At 39.9% G+C, this 16,444-nt stretch overlaps 1 protein-coding gene across 2 annotated transcripts in view; it reads right to left on the reverse strand.

The window, feature by feature from the left end:
* Nucleotides 1–12,592, reverse strand: part of srgap3 (SLIT-ROBO Rho GTPase activating protein 3) — a 56,167-nt gene extending 43,575 nt beyond the window's left edge. For both annotated transcript variants that reach the window (XM_086292351.1, XM_086292350.1), the window contains exon 1: nucleotides 12,005–12,592. In XM_086292351.1, coding sequence (XP_086148477.1) covers nucleotides 12,005–12,200 — 196 coding nt within the window. In that variant the 5' untranslated portion in view covers nucleotides 12,201–12,592. The remainder of the gene's footprint in view (nucleotides 1–12,004) is intronic.
* Nucleotides 12,593–16,444: the final 3,852 nt, after the last annotated feature.

Below are 16,444 nucleotides of genomic sequence, written 5' to 3' on the forward strand. Positions count from 1 at the left end.
TTTTGTTTTTTGGATTGCCAGCTGCATTTATGCAAATTTCAGTGATGATGGGATACACAGTTTGCACTGCTGTAACTTTAGAGCTGGGTTTCAGTTGTGATAAAACATGCTGTAAATAAAGGAATTTGAGAAACTGTGGCTCTTCTTGCAAAATAAACCTCTGAACATTAACCTGCTCCTTACCAGATTATTTGTATCATAAGTTACCATGGTGATTTAGCCAGGTAAGAGGAGAGAAACGTTTGTGACATGTTTAAGTCTGACTTTAAGTTCAACATAGATCACTAACCCATTAATCTCACTTCACAGTACACCCAGTTGCCCTGTGTTCTTCCCCATTTCTCCTTCTGTGTTGTCTTGCAAGTTCCCAGTAGGTGGAGTTAATCAGTTCAAATGGGAGTGCATGGCCGGTTTCTCTGGCACATTTAAGAGCTGGTTATTTCAGACTTTGCTCATCCCATCAGCCTCCACCATGCTATTTGTTTGGCTGGCTTCACCCTGGTTACTTTAGCTTTTGTCACGGTTCATGAGTTGGACCACAACGAAACTGTCAATAAATCAAATACTTCTACAGTTGTAAAACGATTCAACAGCCACTGACTGTTATTCAGTGGCTATGAATACTATACAGCTGGGGAGTAGCTGCAGTCTGGGACTTGTTTACCTGGATATATGAGCATGTACCAAGATCCATTCATACCATAGTTGGTGTGACAAAATACAAATCCATTTTAGGTGTCCAATTATACAGTTATTTGATAGCACAGTAACAATGTATAGGAGCTAGAGATGTAACATATTTGCTAGCGCAAAATGGCAAAATAGCACTAGCTAGCTTAGCTCCGTGCCATCCACAGATTCGGTCACACATCCATGAATAGTGATAATATGACTAAAATAGCACACAAATTTCCAACTCCTTGAAACATTTTTAGTACAGTTAACTACACATCAAGTCAGGTTATTACAGATAATTTCATAAAAATGCTCCAAAAGGCACCAACACTACAAACAGTTGAGAGAGCCACTTCAATGATTCAAATGAGCTGAAGTGAAGTTAACAGATAGCTGGCTGTGTCAGCATCCACCTGTCATTAAAAATTCCTGCATGCATAAATTCACGTCTTTGCACATTTTTAGATGTTTGACATACAAAAAAATTCACCCCCGTGAAAGTTGATTCTAAAAAAATGTTGAATTCTGCTTCGGAATTAGAGATTTAACACAGGACTAAGTTACCTTTTGTAGCAGCTTCTAGCAGTCATTTGAGCAATTGTTTTGTATTTCCTAAAGTTGCTACTTGCACATAGAAGCAACAGATACTTTATGTTCCTGACTTCATGATTTTAAGTTCAGGTCCTTCAGAATAGCACCTGCTCGACACTGAAACTTGTTATACACCATTTAGGGAAGGGAACTGAAGCACAGTGAACACTCAACTCTTCACAGAACAGGAAATCTTCAAAAAACAATAGTAGGATGTTGGAGATCCCTGAACTTTGGCCCGTTACAGACAAAATCCTGTGCCGGCAGCTATGCAACAACACAGTAAGGGCATCTTTCTAGTAATCACTCTTAGCCGCACAGAAAAAATGAATCCCAAACTGACCGTCTATGAACAGAATTGTGGCATGTCTGTAAAAAGTTTGGTTCAAATAAAATGTGTATGAAATGATCTGCACCTTTCAAGCTTTTATGTCCACCGGCTTGTGCTATGGCTATATTACACAAATTTGATTTGTGACTATTTTGGGTGGCGTTTAAAGGTTCTGGTGACATAGTTCTGAGCATGACATGTATTTAAAGCCCAGATTTACATATATTTTTAATAACATCTGCATTAGAGACATCCTCTAGTTGACCCACTTGACTTCCTGTTGACTCCCTGCACACAGATTACAAAAAATCTATTCAAAGACAGCAATATGACACTTTTAAAATCACCGGCTTAGCTCTATAAAGATTCCAGTTTCTGATTTGTAGTACTCAGAAGTAAAGTAATCAATAAGGAATAATGATTTTTTTTTTCAATGATTCAATAATGGGCAAATCTTGACACATAACCTGGTCACTGACTGCGGCCAGTTTATCCACATTGACTGCACATCAGTTCCAATGTGTTGTTCCAGCAGGCTTAGTTAGCCAAAACAACTGGCTGCTCTGTCAAAGATTTACATTTTTATCCACAAAGTCCCTCTGATCAGAAATCATGGTTTCTGATGCAACTTAAATATGTCTGTCACCAAAACACAACTCAGTGCAAAACAATGACAAAAATGTCCTAAACATATGCATGAGTGTAAAGCTGATCCACATTTAATGGACTTTGACATTTCTTTTAAGGCATCATTCCCTCTGTATGTTAAGCTGAGAACAAGACATCACCCTTTTCCACATAAAATGAATCAATCAATAAAACCTGCATCTCTTCCCAGAACCAGTACAGGACATCAGGGGTGATGCATTGGCAGAGCATTTTACTGCAAGTCTGCCGTTTGGGAGGGCCACGTGACGCCTTGACGCAATGAAGCGGAGATAAAATAGGAGTGCAGTGAATGAGAGGGATTTTCTGCAGAGCATCCTGAGGGCAGCAGGGAAGGCTGGGCTCCACAGGGCAGCCAAGTGACTGAGGAGAAGCAGGAAAGACTGGTCATTTCCCTAAAGAGTAACATAACAACTAAAACGTAATCCCACATATAAAAAGTTTGAAAGTGAACATGTTCTATTTGTCGTTAATTACAGGCGAGTACATGAGGCAGTGGTAAAATGTCTGAGGATGCAAGAACTATGAGTCTCCTAACGTAATTTGGATAAATTATAGATTTTAATGAGCCTCAGAAGCTATTAAACGCTTTGAAAATAATGTCCCTGGGTGTTCAGATCACCATGCAGTAAAACACACACAAAAATGAGACACACACACATAGACATCACACAAAGGCAACTCTGAGCCAAATTTCTCTAATCCCCAACTCAGCGCCGCAGTATCTGGGCTCTACACAGCAGAGACAAATTTGTGTGAAAAGAACAGACAAATGCAACCCTTATACAGACCTTATTTCACTCTATCTGTCCCACACACAGAGTCTCATAATACAAGTTCCAGTCGTTGAACTAATCCCCCTTTTTTCTGTTCTGTTTTAATCCTCTAATGATTAACACAATTTTGGATTCACAAGGGCATGCTCCCAGTGTCAGCACAGGTTCTTCTCTGTATGTCTCTATCTCGTCTGATTCGTCTCCGGCACAGACAAGCTGCAGCACATGACCACAAAGATAAGACAACAGGAGCTGAGTCCAATCAATGGCTGAGGAACTGATGGTGTATCCTACAGCAAGATGTCACTTGTCAGTCATCCTTCCTGATTATCTGCTGGTTTATAGTATTTTCCACCGGATGTTTTGTCTAGTAAACTAAAAATCAATCCAGCTCTAATGAAAAAGAATCGATCAAATTACCTCGTGTCGTGCTTTTTTTTCCCACTACATTGCATTATTACAGTCAAATGCTCCACTGTGGAAATCAACATTTTCTATGCAACAATTACTAGATATAATAACTTTGTATTTGAATGGGCAGAATGTCTTTTTTAACCCTTCTGAAACTGAAGAAAACACACGATAACAATAAAAAAAAAAGACTATAACTGTTGCTTTATAAAAAGAGCAAAGAAAACCATCCCTGGCTTCCTGATCGCTCTAAAGACTTCTGGAAATCATTAAAGACTTCAGGGAAACTGAAAGCTTGAGACACACGCCCTCTCAGAGTCGAGCTGTCTATCATCTGCTGTATCCATGATCCAGCTCTGCAGGACCAGGCTGAGAGGTGTCGCCATGGCAACATGGGCGTGTTCCATTCCCTGGGGAGACGCTTATTGGAGGAAAGGTGGGATTTGATGGGTGTGAATAGGTGGCAGCATTGAATGAAGAGACACGTGTGCACTGACAAGTGGAGAAAATCTGAAAATGAAGTTGATGAGGCAATTTCAAAGAGTATTTCTAAATACAGTTGAGACAATGGGCAACTTAACTGATTGGAATCTTCCAACATTACCGAGCTTTCGTTGGATGGTGTGGGCTTCTGAGGCAAACATATGAGTGTATTGCATTTCTTTACTGGCTGAAACTGAGAGTGGAAGACAAAAAAAAAAAGGCAGAACTTGAGAGGAGATGTGTCATCTAGTTTGGCCTTTAACTAGACTCTCTGGTGAGCCACAACCAAATAAGTCCCTTGTTTTTTTTGCAACTTTCAGGTCAAAGTTCTTGAGTTATTTTGGTGTTTCACTGTCAAGACATCAAACACGCTACAATCACAGAAAAACATCAAGCAATACCTGCATTTTTATTTTTTTGCTCTCTATTTGTCTAAAGTGACACAGCAAATAACAAAACCATCTTAAGACAGTTCCTGGAATAATCACACAATTTAATCACTTGATTTGAGTTCAGCACATGAATTTTCCTTGTGTTCATTATGTGTATGCATGTGAAGAAGAGCTGTCACACACTGATCAAAGCTGTAAAAGTTTCTGGTACTATCGGCGGTGAATCACCATAATTCAAATTGCAATCTGCAGCAATGTATGACTTTTTACCCTATAAATGATTATTTTCACTTTCTGTTGCGGTTTGGTTAGGTTTAGGCAACAAGAATAAGAATCAGAATCATCTGTATTTGGCCAAGTTTGCACACACATACAAGGAATTTGACTCTGGTTCACTTTGCGGTTCTAAATACCCATATATACACAAGGAGCACATAAATATGAGGAGAAGACAAGAAATAAGAAAAATATAAGTTACAGAGAGGCCTAAGGAACTGTACAAACTATAACAAACTACAACTGGGCATGGATGACAGATTAAAACACAGAAATAATATTATATTTGCTTTAAAAATAAATTTCCAAGGTGGTCTGGGGGACTAGTCCCCTCTCAGAGGTCTCGAAACATTCATTTCATGAGAACTGAAACACATGAGTTTCATTGTCTTGCTGGCTATCATGAAAAAAATATCAATATGTGCTCATGACCTACTAAGAAATAGGTTGAAATTAGTAAGGGTCTGCACATAAAACCAAGCTCTAAACTTAATGTCTGAGTTTGGGACTGGTGGTCAAACAAAACAAACTATTTAAAGATAGTTTAGTTTAATTATACTTTAGGTTACCAGGATAATTAGTACTGGAAAAATATAATACCAGTAGTTGCAGCCACAGTTTTGTGCTTCTATTAGCACGTGAAACTGTGCCACTTATGCTGCTACAATCTGTTAGCTGGAAATAGGTGCGCTGTTTAATTATCTCAAGTCTGCTGTGGGACATGTGCTTCACCAATATGGAATAAAGTTATCTAACAGGTCCCAAACCTGCAGTGGCAAGAACCGAACTAATTACTTCATTAGTGACTTTTTCAAACTTGTTATTTTTACACAAACTTGTTTCTGCCTGTTTCTAAGGTTACTGTCTCTTGGCAGGAAGTGCATGTTGAAATTTTTCTTGTAAAGACTACTGCTATCAGCAATAACTCACCTCTGGAACAGCAATGCGAGTTTACAAAGTGACCCAAACACACTCAGTCTCAGCATTCACACCTTTCTGACTGCCTGAGTTAGACATGTGGGAATTTTTAAAATAGAAAAATAAGAGCATTGAAATTCTGCACGCAATCGTCAAAGATCTCTAAGACATGTTTGTGCCTTTCTGAAAATAGAGGACAAACTGCAACTACAGTATGCTTTTATCTCCCAAAAGCAACAGTTGTGCATTGCTGGACTCGTAATACAGTGTTAACTGAGAAATACTTCTCAGAGCTGAATCAATTGAGAAATGAAATCATGCACTGACTGGCATCACATTAACAAGGAAATTAAACCTTTTTCATGTTTAAATGGACCTTTGTCTGGTTCATCAACACCATCGTGAACTGAAAAACTGTGGGACAGCAGTGAATGATAATCTTTGCTCAGGACGTTAGGCATTTTATGAAAGGATGATTATGTCTTCCGTGAAACGGACAGAGCAAACTCTCAGCTAAACGAGTGGCAGCTGCATTCATCATACTGAGCTTATAGAGACGAGAGAAGAGTCAACAAAGAGGAAGCTCTATAGCAAAACTCTGGTGACAGCGAGTACGATAAAACTTCATTATGACATGATTATACTGTTCACTGAACGCAACACAAGTGGACAGTTTGTGCTGAATATTGTACTTCTTACTTATGGACACAAATAGAGTGAACAACCAAAATTATGCACTGATTCAAATTCACAGGGTTATATACAATTACTGACTTCAACAATCTGTCATTACAAACAGTAGACTTTTGCATTATTCTTAGTGTTGTTTGAGGTGCATATACCATCCAACACACGTATGACTGCACAGCAACTGAAATACAATGCCCGGGGTTAGAGTTCAACTGCTACAATAGCGTGTTTTTTTTTCCATTATGTAAAACAGTTATTGTTTTACATTCTCACTTTCTATATTGTTTTGACACCCACAATGTGCAATAGAATCTCACAACACATAATAATCACATGCCTAACTTCATGCATTTTGCCATGATACAAATGATACTTAAATGTTACTAGCGTCATTGCCATAAGTAATGCAAAAAATAAAGAAAATCTCAGCTTTCTTTTCAGGTTTATTCAATAAAATGTTGAAAGGATAAAACACATTTCAGTCAGACGCACTATTTACAAATGATTTTGTTTCCATCTGCAGCAATTTATATATGTGGCAGCGTGGCTTTGTTCTTCCACGAGCACATGTGAAGTAGTAGGTGGATGTGGGTTGCAAAGCAGCTTGCAGGTGCACAGCAAAAGCAGCTTAAAGAGAGCGCCTTTAATGAGATAGCTCATTTAGCTAACATGGCCTGTCACTGAGATTAGCTGATTCTATAATTATGGCTAAGATTGGCTTGGTGGCCTGCCATAAAAGGATGTTGGAAGATTAGTTTAAGGAGTAGTGCAGTGTTTTGGAAATCTGTGCAGTAATTAGCACCACGCTAACTTCTCTTAGCTAAACTGTCCTCCCAAAGAATATCTGATGTGTTAATTAATGAGTAGTGACACAAGTGTGTATATTTTGTTAGTTTTGAACAGAACCAAGCTGTTTCCAGTTTATGTGCTAATCTAAACTAGCTTTATACATAGAAATAGAGAAGAGGGTACTTTCAGGTGCTCCCTCATTTCCCAAAGGGTCACCACATCACAGAGCATGGACCTGCATGTTTGATTTGGCAGACTTCCTCACATAACCTGCCCATTAAGCCAGGCTTGTGACCCACACTAGGAGCTTGTGACCTCCCTGAAGCTGGGTTTGTGATCTCCTGTTGGTCTGGGGATCTTAACACTACACCAGCATACACAGAGTTGTACAAACCATCTTATCTAACTCTAAACAAGAAAGCGAATGAGCTGTGTGTTTGACTATTCACTGCCACTCCATGAAAACAAACCAACCCTGAATGAAGTCCAAGATTTATTGGACCACACAACAAACAAGCTGTCCCACACAAATTTTATTCAGCCTTAATATCTAGTGGATGTTTTTTGCTCTGCAAATGCTCAGCAGGTTTGCCAAACAAGTGGGCAGCTGGAGGATCCTCAGCCAGTGACTCAGTGAGACCATTTCTTCATCTCCCTACATGTGTGTTTCCACCCTGCCACACTCATGCTACTCAGCAGGGTGCTGAGAGGTAACTAACCAAATCTAAGCATGATGACAATACACTCTGATCTTCAGACTGACAAAAACAATACACAAATGCAACAAATTCAGCTACAGCAACCAGAACAGTGATTTGTATCTCACTCAGCAGAGAGCTGTCTGTGGCCTGGGGCAATAACAAAAAGAGACACACCTAGTGTCTCACAGAATTCTCATCAGCGTTTAACCAAAGCAACACTTCGGGGTTCATTAGAAGGTGCTTCATAACACATGGCATACTGAAGTCTTATTTCCACACAAGCAGTGAAAACTGTTTTGTAACAGCACATGTGTTAATCTGGAAGCTAATTGTTGACCTTAAACTGCCAATAATATATCATAACACCTCACAATTACACACATATAGGTGTGTGATTACCTTGCCGTATACTGCAATGCAGTGCTTGATCTGTAAATGAGGCACACAGGTTTGTGCTCTGCAAAAAACACAGAAAAATATTTCATAACACATTGTGTAACAAACGATGTAGCGAATGTTGGTCAAATTCTTTTCAGGTATTCATTAGGTTCTGCTTGGGAGTCTAAACTTGACTGTGTTCAGTCAGGTAGAATGAAACTAGCAGAGGCTAGCAACAAACGGCAAAGAGAAACTTGAAGCGAGAGGTGGTAAACCATGCTTCCTTTTCAGAATCACCTGAAACGTACCGCATGAACATGAGCTGTCATACCTTGTGTACATCTGTAGACCACTAAAATTTTCCATGAGACCATGCTTGCATTAATTCCTCTGTTCATGACAAGGGAAACTAAACAACTAGAACCAAATGGTACCAGTTCCAATCTTTGGTAAGCTCCATCACATTCAAACTCTACTTCCTCTCAATAACACTTCACCATCTCAGCATTGGTGAGTGTGTCACTGTCTAAATGCCCGTTCGGTGTGTGGATGTATTGTCAGTAATGAATCGGATGCTTGTGTAAGAGCAAGGCATTAGTTACTTCTTGGAAGTGACTACCATCATACCATTAAAAGGTTAAATATGACGCTTTGGATATAAGCTACCAGACTAAGAAATCAAATGAAACTAGAATTAAAGCATCACGTTTCTTTGCCTCCGCAAACCAGTCAGGTTTCAGTTTACATTCATGCCCGTCCAGACTAACACAGCATATAAGAGAAGACACTGAAAGAACCTCATTAAAGGCAGTAAGTGAATTCATGTTTGCTCAGTGAGGCTGAAGATGGCAGAATACAAAGTTGTAGCCCCATATTACTCAACGTGCAAGTGAATCTTTTTGATAATTAATTCTTTCTCAGGTTATGACCAAAAAGGTCAAACCACCAAACTACAAATCAGTTAATCCTCGAGTGCATGAGAATATTAACCAAATTTGAAGAAAGTCCTTTAAACCATTTCAGAGACATTGTGTTCAAAACTATTTGATGGATGGACGGGCCGACCAAAAAAAAACGAACAAAAAACAATACTGTCACCATTGCAGACATTCAGAGACTGTCCATGCATGAGTTTAAGCTGTTAAATACAAGAAGACAGCATTATTTAAATGCACAGTTTGACAAATAAAGGCAACACGGTAAAATGCACTGCGAGACATCCAATTAGTGATTTATTACAGAGCTGGATTTTGGGAGACACAGGACCTGCTACAAGTCAAAGCACACACAAAAAGAAAGAGGGAGAGAGAGAGGGAGAGAGAGAGGGAGAGAGAGAGAGTGTGTGTGTAAACACCAGACTAGTTAAATAAAAATGAGTCACGGTGAAAACAGTGCTCAGCTGTTGACTTTCAATTTTTGGCTTCAAAGCTATTTCATCACCACCAGCTAATTAACTCATGATTGTCATGACTGCAAAGCTTTTAAAACATACATGTATATAAAATAACGGTGGCTCAAAAGTGTAGTTGTTCACATGTTTGCTTAACAAGCAAAAGATCCCAGTTTCATCTTGGAAGGAGACACAAACTCTTTGGGGGTTGCCTTGGGAAGGGCGTAAAAAAAAAAAAAAAAAAAAAAGCTGCCAAATCAAAGGTGCAGAGCTATCCGCTGCAGCGACCCATTGTGAATAACGGAGCAGCCAAAAGTAGCCTTTATGTGTACATAATAACAGACGAGCATGGGTTTATCCCTAAAGCTGCCATTGTAAATGTCAAGACAGCTGCTGGTGATTTAGCCCACTTCACAAACTGCCTATAAAACTGGCAAACAGGAGGAAGAATAGCTGCAGTCCAGTAACCACACGGCAGTTAGTTACAAAAGTCCAAACTCCTCAGTAAATGCAGTGTATGAACCGTCTCTATTGACATGCTAATGCAAGATCTACCAGCTGAACAGCTTGAACAAAGTGAACCCCGTCTCACAGAGGTCCTTCAGAGGCCTCAGCTTTGGCAGCCGGCCTCAAGGGTTGTCAAGAATTCATTAATAGCAGGAGTTAAGATTTTAGCAAAGTAGTTTGTTGCACTCTAACAGATTAACTTTTGATACGACATGCCAGCTCCCTGCACCGGTCACATTTAAGCAACCCCAGTACTGAGCCACAGTGAACCTACTGATGGGGTTTCTTCTTTGTTTCTGAAGCCAAATGATCTTTTTGTCACCCATCTATAAGCCCTCATACATAATAAAGCAACCCCGCCATCGTGTTATTAACCCATCACTGACACTCTGATGATCTGGCCCCTTCTGCCATGTACACATTAGCCATTAAGCAATAACTCAGAGTAAGACAGGAGCGATTTTCAATCTGAATTTCATTACCGTGCGCTCACTGCCAGGTTCAGCTCATAACATTACCATTGTTGTGAGGCGGTGTATGTCAAGAGCAGAGCCCTCTCTGTCTGCAGGCTATGATACACACCAGCTGTGAATGAGAAACAAGCAGCATTCATCATAAATTAACATCCTTCCTTCTCACGCAGCTGAAAGGCCCCGTCTAATTCAAAGAGGCAGCAGACAGGGCCTGGATCTAAGAAACGGCAGCAATTCTGTCACAGTACTAAACTGACGCCTGAATTATCAGAAAATGTCTTGGGTAAAGAGGAAAGCAAGAGAATCAGATAAGTGCTCAGTTGTGTACAAGCAGTTTTTTTTTCAATGATCAGCCAAGGCCACAAGACAAAAGAATAAAAAACATAATAACAGTAAAAAAAGAGTTAGAAAATGGTTGAAAGTAACAAAACAAATAAATGAATCCGCTGATCCACTTTCAACACCATGTGACAAGTGTAGATTCTCACACTTAGCATCCAGTGGTCCAGACAGGTACACGACTGAAAGGGTGATCATCAGACATTTAGCACCAGTGGAACCACAGAGAGTGAGAGTGCCAGCAGTGAGCCTACGGCCTTGAAACTGAACCCCAGAGTCAATCATGGTCAGCACCCTATGCTTGTGTGTTCAATTGATGTCTTCATTCCTCAGCTGTTTGCCCTGGTTATCCTCTGATTTTTTCTTTTAAATTATTAAATCAGGATTAAATGGTACAGAACCACTCCAAAACCAGCAGAGTCCATCTGAGCCTAGGTGTCACACAGTGAGAGAAACACTGCACTGCAAATGCTAATACGCTCGTGTTATAGTGCCGGATGAGTTTTAGATAAAGGCTGGCATGCAATCAAAGAGCGTGTGTTACCCATGTTGTCAGGTGAAAGCAGTGAGTCAAACCACAGGCACCATCAAGGAATCAAAGGCAAAGCATGGGGAGGGTGAGCAGGTACTTATGTGCATTCAGTCTAAGCCACCATGTCATCATATGAGATTAGCCTATAACAGACCGAATATGGATTTATAATATATAACCTACTATTCCTAAATATTAGTCTATCATCCAACCACAAACCACAACAAGCCAAACACAGGCTTCCCCCTCAAGAATCAGAAAGAATGAGGTGCAATAATAAAAGCAGTCCAACCTCCATCCTTTGCACAGGGATCATTTTACCCAGCAACAACAAAGCGTGCAGAATCTGGACCCTAACCACATGATGACAAATTAACATTCAGCTTACAGACATCCCACTGGCTGATGGTGAATTAATGACAGAAGCCTTTGCACACGGGAGAGAAGACTATAGTCTGCTGCTCTTGTCATTTACTTGACTGTCACGGTTTGCTTGTTATCTTGAGGGAGAAGTCAATCTGTGCTATAAGGTTTGCAATATAAAGGATATTGCTTTGAATTTTTTCTATTTTAAAAATACAAATAAAGGAGGAAAGGGGTGCAGGGCTCGAGCCAATTAAAACGGGCTCGAGGAGAGAACAGACAATCCGCACTGAGCGGACACAGGCATCAGATTCACACCGCACCTTTCACTTGGGTCTCATATTCCGCTATGATCTCCTTGTCCTTTCTGAATCTCGTGGATGACATGGTTCCTCGGGTTATGGGGTTGAGCCCCTGTCCGTCGACGACTTTTGGGGGGGTCTCTGCAGTTGATCTCCGACTTGCAACGTTGCAACGCGATCCTCCGTTTTTTTTTCTCCTTTGTTTTCTAGTGACCATGCATCGGTAAGGGGGAAAAACAGTAATAATGAGGCTCAGTGCTATTGTATCCCGCAGTTGTATTCCTCCAGCTTTTTAATCACCCTATCGCAGAAATGACAGTTGAGCAGCAGTCCGGTGTTGCATTCTTCTCTCTGACTGCTTTCTCTGCTGCCAGGAGTCCTCCTCCTCCTCCTGCTCAAAAACTCAAAGCCTTCAGCAGGGTGAGGGAATTAAAACACACACACAAACGGACTGAAAACTATAATAACAACATGATGAAGGGGACAAGGAGACGCCTGAAGGTTTCCAGCAGGAAAGTCCTAGTACCTCCTGTGTCCAAAATAAGCAGGCATGCGTACCAAGAGCGAAGCAGCCACACACAATTCAGACTGACAAATTGCGCTGCAGGGAAACAGGAATTTAAAAGCTTGTCACGTGAGCCCCCTTCACATTATCATCCATCCCTCCTTCCTCTTCCACCCGCCCCCTCTCTCTCGCTCTCTCTCTCTCACACACACACACGTTTATCCACGACTTCAGGGGACACACATTGGCACACATTAATGTTCGGAAAACAAAAACTATAGTTTTAACCATTACTTATTTGCTTTAAACCATGTCTTCTCCTTAAGAAGAATGGAGCTACCCCCATAATGTGACTGTGTAGTACTGACCATAATATCAGTAATACGTGGAGCTGTGCGCACACACACACACACACACACACACACACACACACACACACACACACACACACACACACACAAAGCAACGTTTCCATAAATTCAAATCTTTATTTCCTGGAGACCTCACTATAACTACTTCTGCCTACTTCCAACCCTGCAACCACACAATGGTTTATATCCTCAGAGCATGAGCAGCCTCATTCAACCACATTTGTAATCCACGCACCTTCATTTTTTTTTTACCGACAGTTATTGTTGTTCTGTTCTTATTGCTCAAACATTTGCATGCACACAGAGCATCATTATCAACACGAAAGGTGTTCCACCTTCAGGCTCCTGTTTCAGTTGTTCTCACAGCTTCAGTGCTAACCTAACCAAGCAATCGCCATTGGCATGGAAACCTCTTTTTTTTTTTTTTTATCTCTGCACTACTTTCACCATGGCTACTGTTTAAGAGATTGTGAGAGTTAATCCTTGAAATGTGAGAAGCCTGGTCCTTAAAGAGCTCAATAACACATCAGGACGGCACTGATGTGGTACCTATAAATGAACACAAGCCATTAGCTGGTGAAAGCAAAACTGTGTTGCCAGCATGCATCCTCTTGTCCATGTTAGTCACGTTTAACCTTTTCTTTCTGATAATTAAAGATAACTTTGACAATAATGTCACAACAATGTATTTAGTCTCCTACAGTAAGCCTTTGAAACATCAGTAGAAGCAAGGATAAATAAAATAGGGGAGAAGAACTGTTAATTCTCTGTAAAGGAACAAACAAATATGGTCCAAATTTATTCAGTTTCTGTTTTTAAGTAAGTAGTGCTTGTACAGATCCCTGTGCCATGTCAGTGTTGCAGCCTGTTCCTTGCATTTGTGTCATGAAGATAAGCATTGTGACAGAGACTGAGTGTGTTTCTGACAGACACTGTCATTTGGATCTGTCACTGTCTTTAACAGTTCTGGGAACTCAGATTGTTGTCACCTTAGCTATTCTCAGTTCAGAAGAACCAGGCTGCGTGACTCACATTGAAATGGCATAAAATCGGCATACTGACACACTATACACCTCTGCATTTTATTTCCATCTGCAGTTCACAGGCATCAGTATCATGAGCTGACACTTGACAGACTCCAGGTCTACGTTCTGCCACATTTCAAAACACAATCATTTGATTTTTAAGAAGAAAGAAAGAAAGACTTTTTTTCCCACTGAATGTGAGATTTTTAACTTCGTTATTGCAAAATGATTCAACAGCAGATGTTATTAACCGCGTGAGGTCCAATCCAAATCTTATGCTATCAGAATATATAATGTTGTTCTGTTTAAAAACAGTTCTTCAAAGTCTTAGCAATCAGGGGAAAATAATTCTCACTGATACAGATCAAAAATATTTATTTTTCATCAAAAAACAGCTTTTTTGCCTTTTGCTTGACTCCAAACATTGGGTTTTGGTTAGAGCTCAGTGCTAGGGTTGGCGTCATCAGTGATGACTTACATCCAAGGGGTTTTACACCCACCAAGACCTGTTTGGGGCTTAGGTTAGGTTTATTTCCACTCCTGCTCATTTACGATTTGCTGACATGAAGTTAAAGTCAAATTAAGAAATTCTTTCTAGAAATCATATAAGTGTATATATGATGCAGATACAGATATATACAAATACATATACAGGTTTGTGGAAGCAGTCTTTTACTAGCCATACAGATTACTTTTGTATGGCTGGTAAAAGACTGGAGCACTTTTTCCTCAGTCACCCAATCACACACATTCATACAAGTACTTTTCTTTCTATATCTAAGCACATTAAGAATATTTCAATTTCACACATTAACCCTCTGAGGTCTAAGTCATCATAGATGATATCCCTACCTTAAGCATGTATTTTGGAGAAAGTTGAAGCAGACTTTTATGGAAACAATATGAACAGCTTTCGATGTGTGAAGGTTGGTGATTATAATAATAATAATAATGATGGATTGCATTTATATAGCGCTTTTCAGGGTCCTGATTACAGATTACCAAGACTCTAGAGAACCAAAGATTATAAAAAATACCACTGTGAGATTTTCATAGGCTAAGGTTAGATAGTTAGTTAGGATAGTTTTAGACCTCAAAGGGTTAATGACTTATAAGTATGGTTTATTCAATCTTTTATGAACTGTGTATTAAACATTATTGAGTCCATTAGAAAGTCTGTATGCATGGCACTGTTTTTGTAAATCAATTGTTACAAATGAGCATTAAATTATCAAGACATGTAGGTTTTTCAGAATATAGCTACAAATTACTTTCATTTGACTAAAGAAATAGCATATCATTGTAAGCTAAGGACCTGCATTAGTATTCAGCCAGCAACACCAATTTAAGTACAATTTACATATTACATGGTACAAATGAGATGGAACAATTAGCTAGTCACCCAATAAGCATCTAATTGATCAATTACCGCACAGAAGATCTCTAAAGCGTTTCTCTCCCTCAAACAGTGTGCACGCAGGCTTGCTCTGCCCCGCTGCTTTCTTACCAGTTATGATTTAAGGAGTTAGGTTTGAATTCTTCGCTGGCCTTGTGATGTCAACTGATGTTTTCAGGCTGTTGAACACAGCATGCACAAGCCTCTTCACAGGAGTAAAAGGCCCAGAGGAATTTTAAATGGCCTTTGAAAGGCTGTGTGTGTATATCTATGTCTGGGTTCAGTGAGCTTGGATATGAAAAAGAAACCGTGCGTCTTCCTGTGTTGTGTGTCTTTACTGTGTAGATAACTCTGTATCTTTGTGCGGTATTTGTCAGACCCTATGCATCACCTACATGTCTGAAGAGTGAAGCCATAAGGGAGCACCTCAGTTGTGACATGTCAGGTGTGACAGAGATCAGCATTACAGGGTGGATGTTGCTTGAATTATCTGGAAATCTCTTAGACATTGCCGGTGCTTTCATAACAAGTACAATAAATTTAGATAATTAATGAAACTGTTCAGGGATTTTTTAAATTAGAGTTCATTTTTTAATCTGTCCAAAATATACGGGGGGTTTATTGTTGTTGTTTTGGGGGACTGATGGAGCCTATCCCAGCTGTCATAAAGGCAAGAGGCAGGTTACACCCTGAACGCCTCACCAGTCATTCATATGGCTAACAAAGAATGAGACAGAAAACCATTCACACCTATGGCCAATTTATAATTACAAATTAACGTGATCCCATGTATGTCTTTGGACTGTGGGAGGCACTTGGCCAGAAACCACACAAGCACAGAAATAAGGTGCAATCACAATACAATCTGCAAAGTTTTAGTTAAACAACTGGAGGTGTATACTGAGGAGCATGATTGGCTAACTGGACACTGTTGTGCCACAGAAAAGTGTGTAAAACAGAACAGTGGGCTGGAAGCATAACTAACTGTGTTGTAAGACTAAACAAATGTCAAAATGAAACAGGAAGTGATTAATACATGGATGGTGCACACAACAGAGAAAGAAACAGGAAATTATGCAACAGAAACCCATCATGACACACATGACAGCATATTGTATATTTACCAAGAATGATTATCATATGATTTGCTAGGATTCCTCTTAA

The sequence above is a fragment of the Aulonocara sp. 'chitande type north' Nkhata Bay genome, linkage group LG5 (genome assembly GCF_057382095.1).
Source record: "Aulonocara sp. 'chitande type north' Nkhata Bay isolate Kocher_YH1m ecotype deep benthic linkage group LG5, A_spYH_male_GT1.1, whole genome shotgun sequence".
NCBI lineage: Eukaryota > Metazoa > Chordata > Actinopteri > Cichliformes > Cichlidae > Aulonocara > Aulonocara sp. 'chitande type north' Nkhata Bay.